The 20,165-nt window shown below is 36.1% G+C and overlaps 1 protein-coding gene and 1 pseudogene across 1 annotated transcript; one reads left to right on the forward strand and one right to left on the reverse strand.

Moving 5' to 3' along the window:
• The first annotated feature begins 454 nt into the window (after window positions 1-454).
• On the forward strand, window positions 455-13,688 carry LOC122142671 (annotated as a pseudogene).
• Window positions 13,689-16,837: 3,149 nt separating this feature from the next.
• LOC122142700 (corrinoid adenosyltransferase-like) lies at window positions 16,838-20,094 on the reverse strand. Its single transcript, XM_042753819.1, has 9 exons — window positions 19,903-20,094; window positions 19,706-19,761; window positions 19,515-19,608; window positions 19,353-19,410; window positions 18,046-18,118; window positions 17,845-17,942; window positions 17,598-17,662; window positions 17,438-17,497; window positions 16,838-17,304 (listed from the first exon to the last, which is right to left on the reverse strand). Exons 1-9 carry the CDS (start codon window positions 20,004-20,006, stop codon window positions 17,220-17,222), a joined length of 693 nt encoding a protein of 230 aa, XP_042609753.1. The 5' UTR covers window positions 20,007-20,094; the 3' UTR covers window positions 16,838-17,219.
• Window positions 20,095-20,165: the final 71 nt, after the last annotated feature.

Genomic DNA, 20,165 nt, shown 5'->3' on the forward strand with positions numbered 1-20,165 from the left:
CAGATGCCGTAAATGAAATGTTTTTGGATACATATGTTTAGGTTATACTGTACCTCCAAATATACCTAGCACAAAAAAAAAAAAAACATATCACAACAACTAAAAACAACAAAATAATTTAGTACTAATTTTGCAAATCATTAACAAATAATTTACATTTTTTGACATCTTTATTTATTTATTTTTTATTGTTGGTGAATTGCATGTCCAATACATGTTCAAATATTCAATATATGTACATCAACAGAAGAAAAGCTGTATCACAAATAGTTTCCGCTTAAAAACAAATTACCAGCTCTCTGCCGTCCCAAACCTCAAGTTAACCAGTTTAAAACAGCTAGGTGTAATACCTCTTCAAAAATAAAACGATGTCAATGTACTACGACAAATAAAAAGTACGAGTCATATTTCTTGTGTGAATGCGGTTTGTCGTAACAAAAATGTTCCTCCGGAAGGATTAGGAGGTTACACCGTTAATGGATTAGAGCTGCGGCGTCTGGGGTCGCTCTTTTGTTTACATCTGTTTCCATTTAGTCTCAAACGCTCAGGTAAATGAAATCTTTGTGAACACCCTAAAGACTTTTCTTTACTATTCATTTGAAACACAGTTATCAAGGTGGCAACGTTTCTCGCGCGTTGCCAGCTCGCTGAATGCTTCAACTGTGTTAGTGTTTGCTAGCAGGAAAGCTAGTGTGAATGTTATTGTCTCTGTAGGGACAGTGAATTCACAATTCACTGGTCTTATTTTAGTTTAAGTTTTCTTAACAGATGTTTAATGTTAATTTTGTTACCGTATAGTGCTTATCCTGTTGTGTAATCTAAGTGTCACCTCTTTATTTAGAGTAAATGATAAAAACTGTTCTGTTTTGGTCTAATAATGCTGTCAGATACTCATTAGTTTCACTTTGTGCTTTGTGATCTGTTGATGTGTCTAAAACTGTCAATAACTGTGCAAAGTACAATATTCCTTTTATTTATAACATGTCTGCTTTAGTAACTTTAATACAACAACTTTTGACTCATGTGCCTAAATCAATGGATAATTTGTGCTGTCTTAAAGAAGTGCTATTAATTTTCTAACATAAATAACATGTCTTAAAGAATATTACTCTTCTGTCTGTAGAGTCCAATGGACCTCCAGAGCAACAAGTGTGAATATGTGATAGTATTCATGTGACCTGTGGAAGCAGAAGTATTACCAGTCACTACATTAGGGCAAGGTAATTTGTGTGTTTGTGTGTTTATGTAAGATGGATTTGAAATTGTAAATGAGATGCATTCATTTTCTTAATTTATTTACCATGGTTTAAAAATCATTTTGAATCTAATTTCCTGTACTTGCATGCATAGCCTCTGACGTTGTGTTTGCTGTCAGGTGTGATGTAGATTTTTGGTTCCTGGCTATGACACTTTTTGTAATGTTTAACCCACAGTTTGGAGTGAAAACATGTTCACTGCTACCCAAATGTCCAAATCCCAGTTCCTGGATAAAGCCAGGATAGCACGGGAGGAAAGGAAAGGTCATAAGGAGAAAGAGAGAGCTGCCACACAAATCCAGGCTCTAGTCAGAAGATTCCTCTGCCGTTGCAGGCTGCAAAGAGAAATCAGGTTAGGGCTAAAATGAGTCGTTCTCTACAATAGTCAAGCCATTGTAGATTGTATCATAGGTCTTTGCTTACTCTGTCGGCCGGAGAATAAAAAAAAAAAAAAAGTAAAAAAATTAGGAATGAAACAACACAGGAAAATTAGGGGTGAATTCTTTTAATGTTAAAATACTTGCTGTTATTTGCACATATTTTATATAATGTTAACACTATTTCAAAAAACTAGCTGTTTGTTTGACCCCAGTGTTAATTTAGAATGATTAATATACTATTATAGTTTTTATTAATATTTTAAATTGGAATTTTATTTTCATATTTTCAGTTTTAACTTTAGGTTATTTTTTAATAATATAGCTATGTGCTTTTGTCATTTTTATTCGTTTTTTCTTTTTTTTATTTTTTAATACTTTAATATAAAAATATTCTATTTAATATTATTATTTAAAATATATCTAAATAGTTTTTCATTATGCTTATTTTATTCCAGTTTTAGTTTTAATTTATTGGCATTCACAGTAGCTAATATTTGAAAATGCATTCTTAGCGTAGTGTGTACTCTGACACAGATTTATCAATCTTTTATCTTCTGTTTCAGGAAAGAGGTTGATGACTTCTTTGCAGTCAGCGATGCAGGTTCAGCGAAAAGAAATGCATTATCCATCTTCAAGTCGCTAGGAAATTGTATTTATATTGAGCAAAGGATGATAAGTTGGTGAGCATCACATAAAATATTAAGATTTTTGTAGGATTTGTTTTTTAGGTGAACAGTTATACGTTTTGTGAATGTAGTATATTATTATTGATGGCATTGTTTGTTTTTCTCTCTCTCTTACACAGAGGTTTGAGAAGCTGTGTCGAATCATACTAAGTAGCATGGATGTCGAGAATGAACCTAAAGTAAGTTTTTAACCAAGCAATGACTGAAACATACTTTATCATATCTTATGTTATAATAGTTCCGCAAGTGTGCATTATTGTGACAAGCTATTATTTTTCTAGGTATGGTATGTATCCCTGGCCCTTTCAAAAGATCTCACCATCCCCTGGCTGAAACAGATCAAAGATGTGCTATGGGTCTCTTGTGAATTTCTGAAGAAACTGAAGGTGTTTCTTTGTGATAACACTGTAGTCATTCAGTTTATTTGTTCATACAGGTCAGGTCATTCTTGAAGAATGCTTATTTCCTGCTTTCCGTTTCTCTCTGCAGCCTGACATACTGCAGGATAATAAATTGGTGACGCTGTACCTGACAATGCTGATAACCTTCACTGACACATCGACGTGGAAAATCATCCGAGGGAAGGGTTTGTGTCACATATAATCAGATCTGTTGAGATTATTTGCAGGCTAAAATACATAGAACCCTACTAGAATTTCCTCTCTTATATTTTTCTTAAGGAGAGGCCCTCAAGCCTGCTTTAAACAGAATTTGTGAGAACATCATGGGACATCTCAATCAGAAGGGCTTCTACTCTGTTCTTCAGGTACTACTCACCCAAACAGCCAATCAGAATCTTGTCACAGGCTGGTAGTATATAATTTGAATGAATTCTAGTATGTGGCTAACGTGGTGACTTCTTTCAAAAACATTTTTAAAAAGGTTTTTATTATTTGATGTGAAAAGCTCCCAGATGAATTCAAAGACATAAATTGTACTAAAATAAAGTGTTAGTATAACATTTCTTACTATTATCAGTGTTGGAAAAAGATGCTTCTTAATATTTTTGTGTAAACAGTGGTACAGTTTTTTTTTCATGATTGAAATTTCAAAAGAACAGGATTTATATGAAATAAAAATCTTTTGTAACAATGTAAAAGTTTTTTTTTTGTCACTTTTGATGAATTTCCAACATATTAGATAGTATATGCAATTATTTTAAACAACTATTGAGTAAATCATGTTATTAGATTCTAATTTTTAACAGATTGAATGCTCTAGTTTGAACAAATCTAGCATGAACTTAGAGTTTGAGCTTGAAATATTTTTACATAATAAGCACTCTTTGCTGTTTGCAGATTCTACTAACAAATGGATTGGCAAAGATCCAGACCTTCACTTTCCAAGGAACACTCACGGCCATTTTTACGCTGTCACTCAGGTCGGTTGCCATGAGAACTGGCTTTGCTCTGTGAGACATCTCACAGTCCCTGATTACATCCGGAGCTCTATTTTCTGTGAAGTGACCGATAATGTGATTTGTTTCAGGGCCTGTTATCGCTGCACATTTCTCAGACAACCTGCTGAGGTCTTTCCTTCTTCTCCACATCATGTCTGTTCCAGCATTCATCTCGCACCTCAACACACTCACTCCAGATGTAAGAAACAAACACATCTGGAAAGGATAATAACACCTAATTTGCACACATATCTTACAAATTCAAAACAAAAATTGCGATAATATGATTTTTCCCTGTCTGAATTTGTGCTCTTTGCAGTGTATGGTCACCATCCAGACCCATGAACTTTTCCGCAAGTTTGTCTTGTTTTTAAGTCGAGAGGAGCAATGTTTGGATATCTGTGTTTGTCTGGAGGGAAGCCACACTCTGTGCTTACTGGGTAAGCATGTGGTGCTTTATACACACACTTCTTGGCGTGTGTGTTAGACTTGCAGAACATTGATGGTGGACTGGTGAACAGAATCAGTTTCATAGGATGTAACTGCACTGCTGGACTATTTTCATTCTTAGTTTATAATTCCTAGATTATTTATCTCATTGTCTCTCTATGTTTTGTCTCCAGGTAACCTCATTCAGCTGGGATACTTTAATGTAAAAGTTCTAGAGCAGGAAGCAGGTCACTTTGTAAAGGATCTGACAGATATGTTGTCATACTGTCAGAGATATGTGTCTCATAAGAAGAAATCCAATCTCACACATTGGCACCCAGTGTTGGGCTGGTTCTCCCAGACTGTTGACTATGGGTATGTCTGTGTTATATTGACAAAATACAGCAGTTGATTATACTTTTTATCTGTTGTGTCATCCTATTGAGCATTCTTTCTCTTTCACTTTTTCTTGTTTTTGTCTTTCTTTGCGATCTTTCCAGGCTTAATGAGTCTATGCCGTTGGTAACAAAGCAGTTGCAGTGTCTGTGGGGAGTTCCAGTGATCTGCACTCTTTTCAGTGATGTTCTCAGCAAAAAGCTAGAAACTCAAGATCCCACTTCACCTCCCCCTCCTCTGCCAAGCTCATTACAGAATAATCTGCCTGTCAAAAGTGAGAAACACATATCTTTAAACTATAAAGTTCCTAAACATTTTTATTTTTAAAGGTCTTATAGAACAGAAGTTATTTGGTGGCCTCAGCACATTTCCAAGGGGTCACAAAATGGCTTAAAGGGGTGGTTGATAATGATTTCACTATTTGAACTTTAGTTAGTGTTAGGGGTGCACGATATATATCGGGCCGTTGATTAATGTGCATCTCGTCTCTAATCAGCGGTAAATTCCATCAGGTGCGTGATTTCACGTAGAGCAGCTGTTACTACACAGAGCCGTTGTTAACTGACAAGCTGCACAAATCCACGTTCATTATCAGCATGATTTTGCGCAGCTTGTCAGTTAACAACGGCTCTGTGTAGTAACAGCTGCTCTATGTGAAATCACACACCTGATGGAATTTACCACTGATTAGAGAACCGGCTTTACTGACGAGATGCGCATTAATTATTTGCCGATATTTATCGTGCACCCCTAGTTAGTGTGTAATGTTGCTGTTATAACATAATGTCTGCAAAGTTACGACGCTCAAAGTTCAACACAAAGGGAGATATTTTCTTTTAAAGAAATCGCTGTTTAAGGACTACAAAAAACGGCTGGTAGAGACTACAATGAGCTTCTTCCTGGGTTTGTGACGTCACTAACCCGATGTTTACATAAACCCCGCCCCTGGGAACACGCAGCTACCCGTAATGGTAAAGGGGTGTGATGTTTTCAGACAGAAAGCACTCGGCGGTTAGCGAATCACAAACACACTGAGCCCGCTAACCAATCAGAGCCCATTGCGTATTTCTGAGGGAGGGTCTTTCTTAGAACCAGGAACTCAACAGAACGTTTTGACGAGAATGGAAATGCGGTGTAGAATTAAGGTAAAATATGTGAAAATAATGTAGTGTTTTTTTTTAAACGAAGCATAAACACATTACACTGCACCCCATAAACACAATCAAGCTTTTGAAAATAGCTGATCAACCACCACTTTAAAATTTAGTTAAATAAGTTAAAACAAGCTTTAAAATCAATCATATTTCTTAATATTTTTATTATTTCCTAAAAAATAGTTTTATTTTAAATTTTATTTTAGAAATTTAAATGAACAAATTCATGCAAATTCTGTCAAGCTCTATAATATTTTTGTTGGGTAGAAATTGCTTTGTTTGGAAAAAAAAAAAAATCAAAAACCCTGTAATAACAAATTAGACAAGTTGAACGTAAACCATGAAGAACATTCAGTTATTGTGATTATGGAAATAAATTATTTACAATAATTTTATTTATATATTTTAATAAATATAAAAATACTGAGAAAATCGCCTTTAAAGTTGTCCAAATGAAGTTCCTAGCAATGCATATTACAAATCAAAATTTAAGTTTTGATATATTTACGGTAGGAATTTTACAAAATATCTTCATGGAACATGATCTTTACTTAATATCCCAAAGATTTTTGGCATAAAAGAAAAATCAATAATTTTGACCCATACAACGTTTTTTTGCTACAAATATACCCCAGAGACTTAAGACTGGTTTTGTGGTCCAGGGTCACATATTGTCTATCCTGGTTTCTGTAAACGAAAGCAGTAGTATTAGAAATATCTTGAGGGGCATTCAAATATTGTCTTTAAAAATCGGGGCCTTGGAGTCAAAAAGTTTGGCCTAAAGAATGCCACACTGCTGTCTCTGAGTCTGTTTTAAGTGCTCTTTCCCTGGTTACACCAAGGATACAAAGTAAACAGCAGTACTGTCTTTCAAGCCATCAAGTCTATTCATCCTGTTTTTACTGGTGAACTCTTGTTAAACTCTCTGCATGCTTAGATCTGTTCAAGCGAGCGTTCCAGAAGTCTGCATCTGTGCGGAACATCCTGAAACCAGTCGGAGGGAAGCGTGTAGACTCTGCTGAGGTTCAGAAGGTGTGCAGTATTTGTGTGCTGTATCAGACGGCCCTCACCACGCTCACACAGATCCGCCTGCAGATTCTCACAGGTACATGCTTTTTATAAGATACCACTGTTTACATGCCTATGAATGCACATTCACACATGCAAACACTTCAATAATGTTTTATCCTGATCAATGGACAAAAGGTTTATACTTGTATAAGATTCTTTTCCAGAATATTAGTTGTTTGTAGGTTAGCTATCCAGTGAAACAACAACAAAAATAATAATATATTTGTTTAATATTCTTGTTAATCTTGAGTTTATGGCTTCAAATTAAATTCTGGTTCCAGGACTGACATATCTGGATGAGCTGCTGCCAAAGCTGTGGGCATTTATCTGTGAGCTTGGCCCTCAGGGGGGACTCAGACTCTTCCTGGAGTGTCTTAATAATGACACAGAAGAGTCCAAACAGCTTCTGGCCATGCTGATGCTCTTCTGTGACTGCTCCAGACATCTCATCACGTAAGTGTTGTATAGTCCACTGGTGACGATGCTTCTATTTTGCATTTGATTGAAATTACATATATGTTTATTTACTGTATCTATTACATTTCACTACAAATTAATTTATCAGCATAACAGTGCGAGTGAAAAGTTGTTTTTAAAATTAAAGTTATATATTACAAATTACAGTGAGATTACAGTGAATTTGCATGTTTTCTTTTTTTTGTGATTTTTATTACAGGATTCTGGATGACATAGAGGTGTATGAGGAACAGATTTCTTTTAAAATGGAAGAGCTTGTTACCATCTCCTCGTTCCTCAACACATTTGTATACAAGATGATGTGGGATGGTATTTTAGGTGAGCAGGTATTATTTAGCCCTATCGTTTGTTTTTGGAACAAGGAGGTTTTTTATGTGTATGCATTCTTTTCTCCAGCCTTGTTGTCTTCTTGCAGCTCCGTTTAGATAAACCACAGTTGTTTTGAACCATCTGTATATGGAGGCAGTGATAATGTGCTTTTTTTGTGTGCTCATTCATTTGTTTCAGAGAATGCCAAAGGAGAGAAGCTGGACTTATTCCACAGTGTTCACGGCTGGCTGATGGTTCTGTATGAGCGGGACTGTCGCAGGAGATTCACGCCTGAAGATCACTGGCTCCGCAAGTGTGTCAACCTCACATTTATATATTTGAGCCAAATTACTTTCTGGTTTTACATTAGTTGGAGCTAGGTCCATACAAAAGAAAATGACTTATCATTATTCTCATATGGGGAAAGTTAAATGCCCCAGCTTACAAAATATGTCTCATTTGTTTTTTTTTCTCTGTTTGTCTAATACAGGGACCTGAAGCCCAGCCTGTTGTTTCAAGAGCTGGAGAAAGGCAAAAAAAGAGCACAGCTGCTACTTCAGTACATTCCGCATGTCATCCCACACAAAAATGTGAGAATCAGACTCATCACAGGAGATTATTAATGCTATTATTAATGCTCATGGGTCATAAGAGGTCACGAATGCTTCAATAGATTGGATCATCCAAAGATTTCCCTCTCATGAAAGAAAGAATCCAATTTAGATGAAAATCATCTTTTAGTCATTTTATCTTTCAACACAGAATGATTTGTTTTTGTCACAGAGGGTTGTTGCTGTTCCGGAACATTGTGACAAAAGAGAAGGAGACTCTAGGATTGGTGGAAACAAGCTCTGCCTCTCCCCATTTGACTCATATAACCATTCGCCGCTCACGCATGTTGGAGGTAATGGCTGTTTAGTCATTCTCAAATACTGATATACACAATGAACATAAACAATGTGTATTATGCCTATTAGCATTTGTAGCTCAAACAGTAGAGCATGGTGCCAAAGCTATGGGTTTGATTCCCAATGAATGGATGAACTAATAAATGTGTATACGTTGAATGCTTTTGATTAAAATGTCTTCCAAATACATAAATGTAAACTTATAATAATAATAATAATAATAATGATCTCTCTTTTCCCTACTCTCCATAGGATGGTTATGATCAACTGCGGCGTCTTCCTGTCAACTCCATTAAGGGAGTGATCCGAGTGAAGTTTGTGAATGATTTAGGCGTGGATGAGGCTGGAATTGACCAGGACGGTGTGTTTAAAGAGTTCTTAGAAGAGATCATCAAGAAGGTTTTCAACCCAGCGCTCAATCTGTTTAAGGTATACACTGCTCTCTTTAAAGGCTAAAGGCTGCAGTTCACCCAAACAATCATAAGACCTACGTTACTTTGCCAATAACATTCAACAATCTCTTTCAGACCACCAGTGGGAATGAGAGATTATATCCCTCCCCAACCTCCAGCATCCATGAGAACCATCTTCAGTTGTTTGAATTTGTTGGAAAGATGCTTGGAAAGGCCATGTATGAAGGCATAGTGGTGGATGTGCCATTTGCCTCATTTTTCCTCAGTCAGGTTCTAGGTCACCATCACAGCACCTTTCTACAGCTCCATAGATGAGCTGCCCTCTCTTGACTCAGAGTTCTACAAAAACCTCACCTCCATTAAGGTCAGTGCCAGTGTTACTATTACAACATTTGTGGAGAGTTTGAAAGGAGTTGAACTATTATGTTATACCCAAATTCTCTCTGGTTATTTTTTACTTTATCTATCCTAGAAAGTATTTAGGTCTGTCTGATGTTAATAGCGACACACATACAGCAGGGTCACCAAATCCAGCAAGGCAGAATTAGATGTTAATGAAATCTGCTACATTCATTTATTTCATACAGAATAGCTTTAATATTACCTAAATTCACTCTAGTGATGTCTAAGCATTTTTATTTTATATCCTAAAAAGCGTAATGCTCTGATATGAACAGCTGCATAAACCATAAACCAGGGTCACCAAATATGACACCATAGCTTTAGCAGTTACCAAAATCTGTTACCCCTCTCTATTTCACACAGAATGGCTTTAATGTTATTTAAATTCACTTTGGTGATGTCTAATCTCCTTCGTTTTATACCCCCAAACACATTTTGGTCTAATGCGAAAAGTCTAATGCAACAAATCTGACAAAGAAGCATTTGACATTACTAAAATCTGTCTATTTTATTTCACACGCAATGGCTTTAATGTTACAAAAAATGTACTCTGGTGATGTCTAAACTTCTCTGTTTCTACCACAAAAAGCATTTTGATCTGGCATGAACAGTTGCAGATATACAGAATAGTAACCAAATCCAACAAGACAGTATTAGAAGTTACTAAAATGTGTTACCCCTCTCGTAAAATGACTTAAATTTTACTCAAAATCACTTTAGTGATGTCAGTTATCTGGTTTCATACCCCAAAAAGCATTAAGGTAATATATAAATAATAATAAAATATGTGTTTGTTGTATAATTAATGAAATGAAATTAACATAAAGATTTAAGGGTGAAATTTTTTGTATTTTAATATAAAGGAATTGCAGAGCTCCTGAAGGTGCATTCCTGTTGCACTCTCTACTATATGGATGTGAATAATGTTTTCTTAAGCCCGACTTATTCAGATTCATAATTTGTTTCATATTCATTTTGATCTTATAGTAATATCCATGACCACTTATTGATTTAATTTTTCAGCGTTATGATGGGGACGTCAGTGATCTGGGTCTGACTTTGTCCTATGATGAAGATGTGATGGGGCAGGTAAGCAACCTTTGTTTCAGCTGAATCAGTTTTGCTGGTTCTTGTGACACTATATCCGCTTTCCTCATTCTCTGATATGCTCACTCCTTTCCTTTCTTTGTCTCTTCACAGTTAGTCTGCCATGAGCTAATTCCTGGTGGAAAGACCATGCCTGTCACTAATGAAAACAAGTGAGTCCATTTTGTCTCTTCGGTCAAGTGTAAATAAAATTTCCTTGGCAGTGCTGCCTCCTATTCAGATTCATCACAATAAGAAGAAATGACCCGATGAAAAAACTAATTAGTATTGGAAGCAGAGCAGTTCAAAAAGCAATTAGGGATTTGCAACCACAGACAAATACTTGACAATTTAAACCTTTTGTTCTCTCACAATTGAATTCTCTTTTATCAGCAAGCTTAGAATAGAACACAATAGAACAGGGTTTTTCACTTCATGTTTTGTCATAACCTTTAAGAACAAAAAAGTCAAAATGCACTGTTTATTCATTTATTTTTTGGTAACCGTCCTCCAGGATCAGCTACATTCACCTGATGGCCCATTTCCGCATGCACACCCAGATCAAGGAGCAGACTGCCGCATTCATCAGGGGCTTCCGCAGCATCATCAACCCAGAGTGGCTCCACATGTTCTCCACCCCTGAGGTCCAGAGGCTTATCTCTGGAGACAACGCTGAGATAGACCTGGATGATCTCAAGTGAGTCTGCAGATCTTAGCACTGGCTTTGAAAGGTTGCACTGCAACAAACCTACATTGCTCTCTATATAGTCAACAAGGCTGGAAGCATCTTGAATGCATCACACCTTCAGTGAACTGAAACTGATTTGCTATATTGCTGTATATAGGTGGAGATAGAGTTTGTAACAATAACTGTAAAAAACGTCCTGAAGACTACGGTGTCTAACACCGGTTTTATTTATTGATATTTTTTTTTACAGAAACCCATAGTTCCCATAGCTACACAATGCATTGTTCACTTCTTATTTCCATTTTTTGATGGGTGGCAACTAGAGTTAGGGCCATTCACACAGATTGCACTTTTGAATCCCAATGCGCTGCTTTTTTTATTGCTTCTTTATGTACTATACAGATTTGTTTGACCATTGTGCTCGTGTCTCTGAAAATGCAGTTCAACTTTTTAAAAAGATGCCTCTCTAGACCTTGTGTTTTTTTAAATTCCACTATCCTGCATCTCAAATATTTAAACACAAAAACAGCATCTTTGAATTTGCAATACTGCCACCTACTGTATTGGTATGTCAGCCAGATAGGCGCTCAATTACTGTTTTATTTTATTGTTATAATATGCATAGTATTAACATAATGATATCTATGTTTTAATTTCTGTAAATATCATGGTTATTGTCAGTACCAGTATATTGCAACACCCCTGTTCTGAAATAAAATTATCCTTTTCTTTAAATTGTTATATATTTGAACAACCCTCTGACAGTTACATCAAAGCCAGCTATGTATTATTTCTGGTCCCTGGCTTTCAATTTAAATCATCTTTTGTTCATCACAGATTTGTTATAATATCTTAAAATGCTTTCACTATTCTAAAGTAGCCTAAACAAGCACAAAATTCCCCACTTTAATAACCATTGTGCAGATCTTTCCCACAGTCAGCAATGTAATTGTAAAGATGTCCACATGTAGCACTAATAATCACATGCTGTGAAAAACTGCCTTAAAAAGGTTACTCAAAACGATGCATGTGATTTTTCTGTCTCGCAGGAAGCACACTGTGTACTATGGAGGTTTCCATAGCAGCCACAGAGTCATTCTTTGGCTGTGGGACATTCTCTCCAGTGACTTTTCCCCTGAGGAGAGAGCCATGTTCTTGAAGGTAATACTTATCAAATCTCAACGGTTTTATTTGTGTTATTTCAAACTTTATTGCCATCTGTAAAGTGGCTGTATTACTCCTCAGTTTGTCACCAGCTGTTCAAGACCTCCTCTGCTTGGTTTTGCCTACCTCAAACCCCCTTTCTCCATCCGTTGTGTGGAAGTGTCAGATGATCAGGTAAGACATCACCTTATTCCATACATTGTTCTGCAAAGATTGTCTTGCTTCATCTTGCTTTTTAGTGTTTGATTGCATATGCAGGACACAGGCGACACTTTAGGTAGTGTTCTGCGTGGCTTTTTTTCACCATTCGTAAGAAGGAACCAGGTGGTCGCCTCCCTACATCCTCCACTTGTTTCAACCTACTCAAGCTGCCCAACTACAGCAAGAAGAGCATCCTCAGAGACAAACTCCGCTACGCAATCAGCATGAACACTGGCTTTGAGCTTTCATAACCCACAAAGCACATTTGTGTGCTGATTTAATTCTACCGATACAAACTCATACATCTTCAAACATGAACATCAACAAAAATGGCAGTGGCTGAGCTAAAGATAGTGGCCACACAAATGTTGAAGTAGGAGACATACTGATTACTTGCTTTGTTGACATTTTGGCCTTCAGTTAAGGCCCTTTTTTCATCAGTTTGTTCTCTGTCTTGTCCACCAAATGGCAAGTGACTGAAGAAACTTACCAACTTTTTAAAATCGTGGAACTGAGCTTAACATGTCCAGTCAAACGTAGAGACTCTGAGGAGCACAACCACAGAAGTATATAAAAAAGTTTCAAAATTACCTACAGAATTGTTTTTGAACTACTTAAAGATCCATATTTATTGTCGTGTTTTTCATTGTCAGCATTTGAAGCCAAAATAGCTCCAAACGCCTTATACAATCAGTTTTAAACCAGCTCAATTTAATGTTGTCAAGTCAGGATCCTTCTGACCCCTACTTCATCGACACCTGTCATTTAGAGGCTGAGAAACTTGGTTCCATTTGTGCATCCAGAATAACTCCAAAACTAAATCGGGCTTGTTCTTTATTGGCTTCTAAGCACTGTGTCCATTTGTTGACAAACACCGCAAAACCTCCTCTTAAAGTTACAGCAGATACAGTGGTGGATATTCAGATGTAAGATCTGCAGAAACAGTTCAGCGTTGTGTCTCAGGTCTCCGTGTCTCACTCCCACAAGAAGGGAACAGGAAAGCAATACTAATGCAATGCAAGCCATGCAACTCAAGACACAAAGGAGGCTTTTGCCTGTTTGTATGGCAAATGCTTTCAAATCCATAGCGCACAAAACTTCTGCTGGACTTGAGGACCGAGCTTTAAGAGGAAACTAAGCACTGTTGATCAACTTTAGTATGGTAGAGCCAGCAGTATTTTAGATGAGAGATGCCCCTGCAGAGATACACCTCTCCTTTCCTGCTTTCTCTTCACATACACTACAGAGCCCTTTCCAGAACGCATCATCAGCCTATGTCATGGTGACTTATTATTCTGCTCATGCTTTTTCAGCCCTAATGCTGTCTTCATGTCAAACTCATCTATTAATTAAGATCAATTCCTTGTCTTGGGTTTCTTTTTTTAATTGATGAAGGAAGGGTAGACTAACCACTATAAGGTATTTTACTCCATCTTGGAAGTAACCAATCATCACATGACATGCTCTCCCTATCATCTCCCACTAACACTCTGCTCCTCATTGCGATGTATTCTTCTGGAAGTAAGCCATACAGTAAAGATGAGTAGCTATCAAACCAGCTCTCATAGGAACTTTTTTCTTAAAGGGAGAGTGTTGCAGTGACTTTCCTGAAAGGTCAGTGGGCTCAATGGAATCTCATGAAATGTTATTCCAAATGGACAAAAAAGTATATATATATATATATATGTGTGTGTGTCATATATATATATATATATATATATATAATAATAAAAAAATCTCCCTTTGCATGATGTCACTGGATGATTCAAATGATTCCATGTCTGTGTCACAGAGGTCATAGTCTGCTGTTGATACTGTAGTGTTGTTTTTTTTTTTTCTTTTGTTATAAAGAAAGTTAGGGTTAATCTGTTACGAATTTTCTGGGTTGTTTCTCCCCCAAAATGTAAAGGAAAAACATTGAGAAAATATGTTTAGCAAAAAGGAAGTGAAGCCTACTTTTAGGTCAATTAAGATTTAAATTGACCATTAAGAAAACACCATGGTAGTATTTATTCACATATGTTATTTAAACTAAAATTATTAATAGTTTGGTTAATCATGTTATACAGGCAATATGTTGGCATATGCTGCTTTAATGAATTTTTTTTGTTGTTGTTTTTTTGTTCCTAAATCAAGCTTCATTTTATTAATGCAAAATATAATTCCTTCTTTTGCTTTTCTTTTGGCTTTGCTGTGAATTATGACCTGGACATTTCTTCATTTGATTCGCTCTTGGTTTCAGGTCTCCAAAAAGCAGTAATCTGCTGTAGTTACACCAGAATGTTTATTGTATGCAAACCCTCTTTCCCTTAGTATGTTATATATGCAAAAACATTATCTATCAGCCCACCCTCCCCCAGCTCTCTATAAATCAAGGCATGAAAGTAACTTCTAATGAATAGAAGCCTTTGTAGATGTGGAAAACTGGGTTTAAGCTCATGTAACTTTTTTTTTTTTAATGCATTGCTGTTAATGTTAAGTTATAAATGTATTGTCCTAATGCACAAGGGCTTAGGCTGAGTCCAATAGCAGAGTTTTGTATTTAAATTAACTGGCATTAACATTCTATATCCGTTGGAAGATGTCTAAGTACTCTGGTTGGTGTTATGGATGAGGATTTGTTTGGCATAATACTGTGAATGCAAAAATATTCACATTATTGAAGAGTCTTTATGGACTGTGCATGGTGAAGCGACTCGGCTGAATTTCATGATGTCACAGAATTTGCTGTCTCTCTGATAGGGATGCAACAACCTTTAAAGTGTCTGGTCTCTATTCCTTTGCCTGATAATGAAGTGTCTTTTGAATTTGGTTGCACTACATGAACTGCAGGTTGTTATATACACAGTATATTACAAAAGCAATGGCATTGTATAGTTCTTCATGTGTACAGCTAATATTTCCTCTGTAAAATGTAAACTTAATTGTCGAACAAACATATAAACATTTGAATATCCAAATCTAAAATCTTTACTAAACAACATGAATGTGCACTGTCATTTATTATTAGATTATTTAGTGAGACTCTTGTTAGAACGTTGCAACAACAACAGAGCATGATACTGTATGATGCAGAAACAAAATGTGTGAAAATTCTGTCATTTACTCACACTTCACTTGTTCCAAACCTGTTTGAGATTCTTTCTTCTGCAGAACACAAAAGCCAACACAATTGAGCCAACTTGACTTAAAGGGATACTCCATCCCAAAATTTTGTCATTAAAAAGTATTTTATTACTTTTTAATTAACAAAAACAAAACAATGCTTTTACTGGTATGGAACGACATGGAGGTAAGTGAATAATGACAAAATTTTCATTTTAGGATGGAATATCCCTTTAAGTCAAGTTGGCTCAATTGTGTTGGCTTTTGTGTTCAACAGAAGAAAGTATTCTCGATAATTCATAACGTTACGGTTGAATCACTGATGGCAGATGGACTATTCTGATGATGCTTTTCACACTTTTCTGGACCTTGTTACTTACTTGGCAGTCTATGGGACAGTCTCAAGCCTACCGGTTTTCATTTTAGTGCCAAAAGTATATTAGTACCTTTAAAACAGTGACAGTTTTGTACCTATCTGGATACCTAACCCTTAACTGAACCTTAAATTCTAATTGTTTGTTGTTTCAAGGTCACAGATATTTATCCAGATTTGTATCACTTACTGTGTTTTAAAGTGAATTTAATAGTGCAAACACCTTGTGCTGAAAAGTATAATCATCATTCAGGATTTCATTGCCAGGGTTGGTGCACTACTACAGTGAAGACACAATTCAAATGCCTTTTTACCCTCCACGTGGGAAAGGCTCTTTAATATAAAAACAATTTTAAACCTATGTATAAACTTTCATATTGAAACATGGAATGTTCATTGATTCTGTACTGTAAAACTCAATGTTGTATGCATCCTTCTGAACAACTATACAGAATGTAGTGATAACACTACAGTGTCTCACACTCTTCTTCTTGTAAACTGCACATTAATGTTTCCATTTATTCATTTAGAAATCAGTGATTTACAGATGAGAATAACACAGTCGTTCATTCAAAAGAGAAAACAACAACAATGCTATCTGTTTTTTTTTTTTTTTTTTTAAAGAAATAACATTTTTATTTTATAATTTACATTTTATTCAGCAAGGATGCATTAAACTGACAGTGACAGTAAAGACATTTGCAATGTTCCAAAAGATTTATATTTCAAATAGATGCTGTTGTTTTCTTAATGGAACACTCCATTTCTTTTTGAAAATAGGCTCATTTTCCAACTCCCCTAGATTTAAACAGTTGAGTTTTACTGTTTTCGAATCCATTCACCCAATCTCCGGGTTTGGTGGAACCACTTTTAGCTCAGCTTAGCATAGATCATTGAATCTGATTAACTTTCTGTTCACCAAAATGTATCCACAAAAATATTACACAGCACAACATGTATTTATGTATTTATATCGTAAAATCAACAATTTTCAGATGGCAATATTACAATAATTTGACCACAGTAGTTGCTTTAGGTAATAAATCTGAAAAATACAGGATCATGAATATAATACAAAGTTTCATTAAAAACTACTTAGCAACTCAATTAGAATATGACTGCAGCATGATAGAAATTCTCCTGAATAAACATGTTCCCTAATCCCTATACAGTCTTCTGGGAAAAATAAAAATAAAAAAAGTACAGTGTACTCTGGAACAAATTGCCTGAAACAGTGTTTTTGTATTTAGACATATGAAAATGAAAATATGATTTGGAAGCAAGAGTAACATGGTTCAAATTCTAGATGATATACTGATTTACTATTCAGGTCTTTTGTAGATTGTTTCTCCCTTGCCCTCTTTCACTGCAGCATATCTAGCCACCGTGAACAAGTAGTCACTCAATCTGTAAATGGTGTTCATTGATAAAACATATCAATGAATGAATTAAAATTTCCCAAAAATTACTAACTGAATAAAATTCATAGATCCAAAATAAAAATGATATATAGTGACTAATAGTTAGAATAGGTTCTTACCTGTTCAGATATTTGGCAACTTCAGGATCTGTCTCACCCGAACGGACAGCAGGGGCAACACTGTAACAGATAATGTAAGACCTATGACCTTTGATACAGCTGTAAGGTAACACAAGTAGAACTGATCAACTTTACAGAGTATTGTGGATGTCAGACTGACCTGCGTTCAGCCCGTCGACACACTGCTCTGGCCACATGTAAAGCTGCACTGCTTTTCCCTCCTGACTGCAAATTGAGTGTGAGATTAAATGGCTTTCCTTCAGTATTTACTTAAATTGCAGTAATTAATTGTCATAAACATGTTAGTAACAACCCAAATCAAATACAATTCTCTATGTACATTATATCAATATTTCAGGTACTCTGTGGAGATTATGTAACCATATATAATTCTGGAACATACATACAGGAAGTATGAAGTTGGTGAGTGGAGGCAGCTCCTCTGTGAATGAATCAATCCACCTCTCGAGCTCCATCACAGCCTGAGAGCTGAACATTGTCTTCTCTTTTTGAAACGAGAACATCATAACATGGTTCATGTTTTACTGCTTATCTTTATGATTAAATATTTGAATGCATTTAGATATTAAAAACATCCTTCTGCTTACTGATGTGACTGTCTCTAGCTGATGACCGGGGAGTGGCAATATTTGACCCTACATCCTGTAGTATACACTGGATCTGTACAGAACAGAGAAGTAGGCTATATAAGGACTTAAGTCACACAAAATGTAAACCAAGTGCCATTTACGCAAAACCATTTCAAATCTGAGGTCAAATGACTTCATACATCCATTAAAATCAACTTGATACCAGCTGGTTAAAAATAATTGCAAAAATTACTTAAAATTAAAATCTACTGAAAATGTACTCACCCTCAGGCTACATCTCTCAATGTAGATAAGATTGTTTCTTCATCAGAACAGATTTGGAAAGATTTTGCATTACATCACTTGCCCACAAATGGATTTACTGCAGTGAATGGGTGCCGTCAGAATAAGAGTTCAAACAGCTGATAAAAACATCACAATGAATTGATTCAAGTGATGTAATGCTAAATTCTCCAAACTCATCTTAAAGGGATAGTTTACCCACAAATTAAAATTCTGTCATTAATTACTCACTCTCATGTCATTCCAAACCTGTAAGACCTTCGTTCATCTTCGGAACATAAATTTAGATATTTTTAATGAAATCCGAGAGCTTTCTGACCCTGCATAGACAGCAATGCAACTGAAACGTTTTATGGCCCAGAAAGGCAGTGAGGATATTGTTAAAATAGTCCATGTGAAATCATTGGTTCAACTTTAATTTTCTGAAACTACGAGAATACTTTTTGTGTGCAAAGAAAACAAAACTAACAACTTTATTCAACAATTTCTTCTCTCCCGTGTCAGTCTTCGATGTGCATTCACGAGAGCACCAGGACGCATGCGTGTGCATTCCTTTGTTTGCAAACAAGATGCAGTGCTTCTGTGTTCTACGTCAGAACACCGGCTCCGGTGTCAGCAGCACCACACGCATGCGTTGCGGTACTCTCGTGTGAACGTGCACCGAAGACTGACATGGAAGAGAAGAACTTGTTGAATAAAGTTGTTAGTTTTGTTTTCTTTGCGCACAAAAATCAATTCAGTATCATAAAATAATTAAATTTCAACCACTGATGTCACGTGGACTATTTTATCGATGTCCTTACTACATTTCTGAGCCTTGAAAGTGGTAGTTACATTACTGTCTATGCAGGGTCAGAAAGTTCTGGGATTTCATCCAAAATGTGTTCCGAAGATGAACAAAGGTCTTACAGGTTTGGAACGACATGAGAGTGAGTAATTAATGACAGAATTTTCATTTTGGGGTGAACTGTTCCTTTAAAATCATGCATTGTTTCTCATTAAAATGAGAGAGAGACACACACCTTCTCCAGCTGATCTGTGAATGAATGGCCACTGTCAATGCAAAATTCTCTGGCTAACCTGAAAGAGAGAACCAGAGACATTTTTTTTATGGGAATGAACTAAGTTCAGTGTTTTCGAGCCATTTGTCCCACACATTATGCTACATTAAATCTATCCATTACCCAATTGTTGATGATAATTCATCTGTTGTTCCCAAAGCTTCAAATATATGATCCTCCTTTGGTCTCCTCTCACCTGTGAAAGTACTGGAAAAACCTAATGAGGCGAGACATTGAAAACAATGTTTACACAAACCTGACACTTTCACTTTTCACTAGTCAATAATCATGTTTGTATAATAGAATTAAATAACCTTTATCTCCAGTTTTCGTGTATATCTTGGGAATTCTTCTATTTTCTTCAGATGTGCTGGCATACTAGAAAAGTCAAAGTACGTTAGTAACAAGCATTTATCTCAAATAAATCTCACGCCACACTGATACAGTTTAGTTCAATGGCTACGTTAGCCTGAACACATGGTATATGGGATTCATTCACCATTCTTTTTACCTTCTTTCATGCCCAGACGCAGGCTGCATCTGCTTTATGCTTACATATGTCCCTAAGCGAAAGACACGGTGAAGACCCGTGTACTTGGTAACGAAAAACGACATCGTAAATGTTAAAACATTTCCAAACGCTCTTCTGTGTTTACTTAATCGTTTTGACTGCTTGTGCTACCCGTAAACGGGCGTTCCATCCTGTTTTTATACAGTCGATGGTTCTATCACGCAACCGATGGTGTGAAATCCGATTGGTGTTTTGAGAGTCGG

This window comes from Cyprinus carpio, chromosome A5 (genome assembly GCF_018340385.1).
Source record: "Cyprinus carpio isolate SPL01 chromosome A5, ASM1834038v1, whole genome shotgun sequence".
Lineage (NCBI taxonomy): Eukaryota > Metazoa > Chordata > Actinopteri > Cypriniformes > Cyprinidae > Cyprinus > Cyprinus carpio.

Bases quoted from the DNA above. Each gene is read 5' to 3' on its own strand.
- LOC122142700 (XM_042753819.1), bottom strand. From the start codon at position 20,006: ATGTCGTTTTTCGTTACCAAGTACACGGGTCTTCACCGTGTCTTTCGC. The intron at 17,943-18,045 runs GTAAGCAGAAGG...CGTTTCAAAAAG, and splicing joins AGCTAGAGACAGTCACATCA to AGAAGACAATGTTCAGCTCT. The intron at 17,305-17,437 runs GTAAGAACCTAT...CACCATTTACAG, and splicing joins GTTGCCAAATATCTGAACAG to ATTGAGTGACTACTTGTTCA.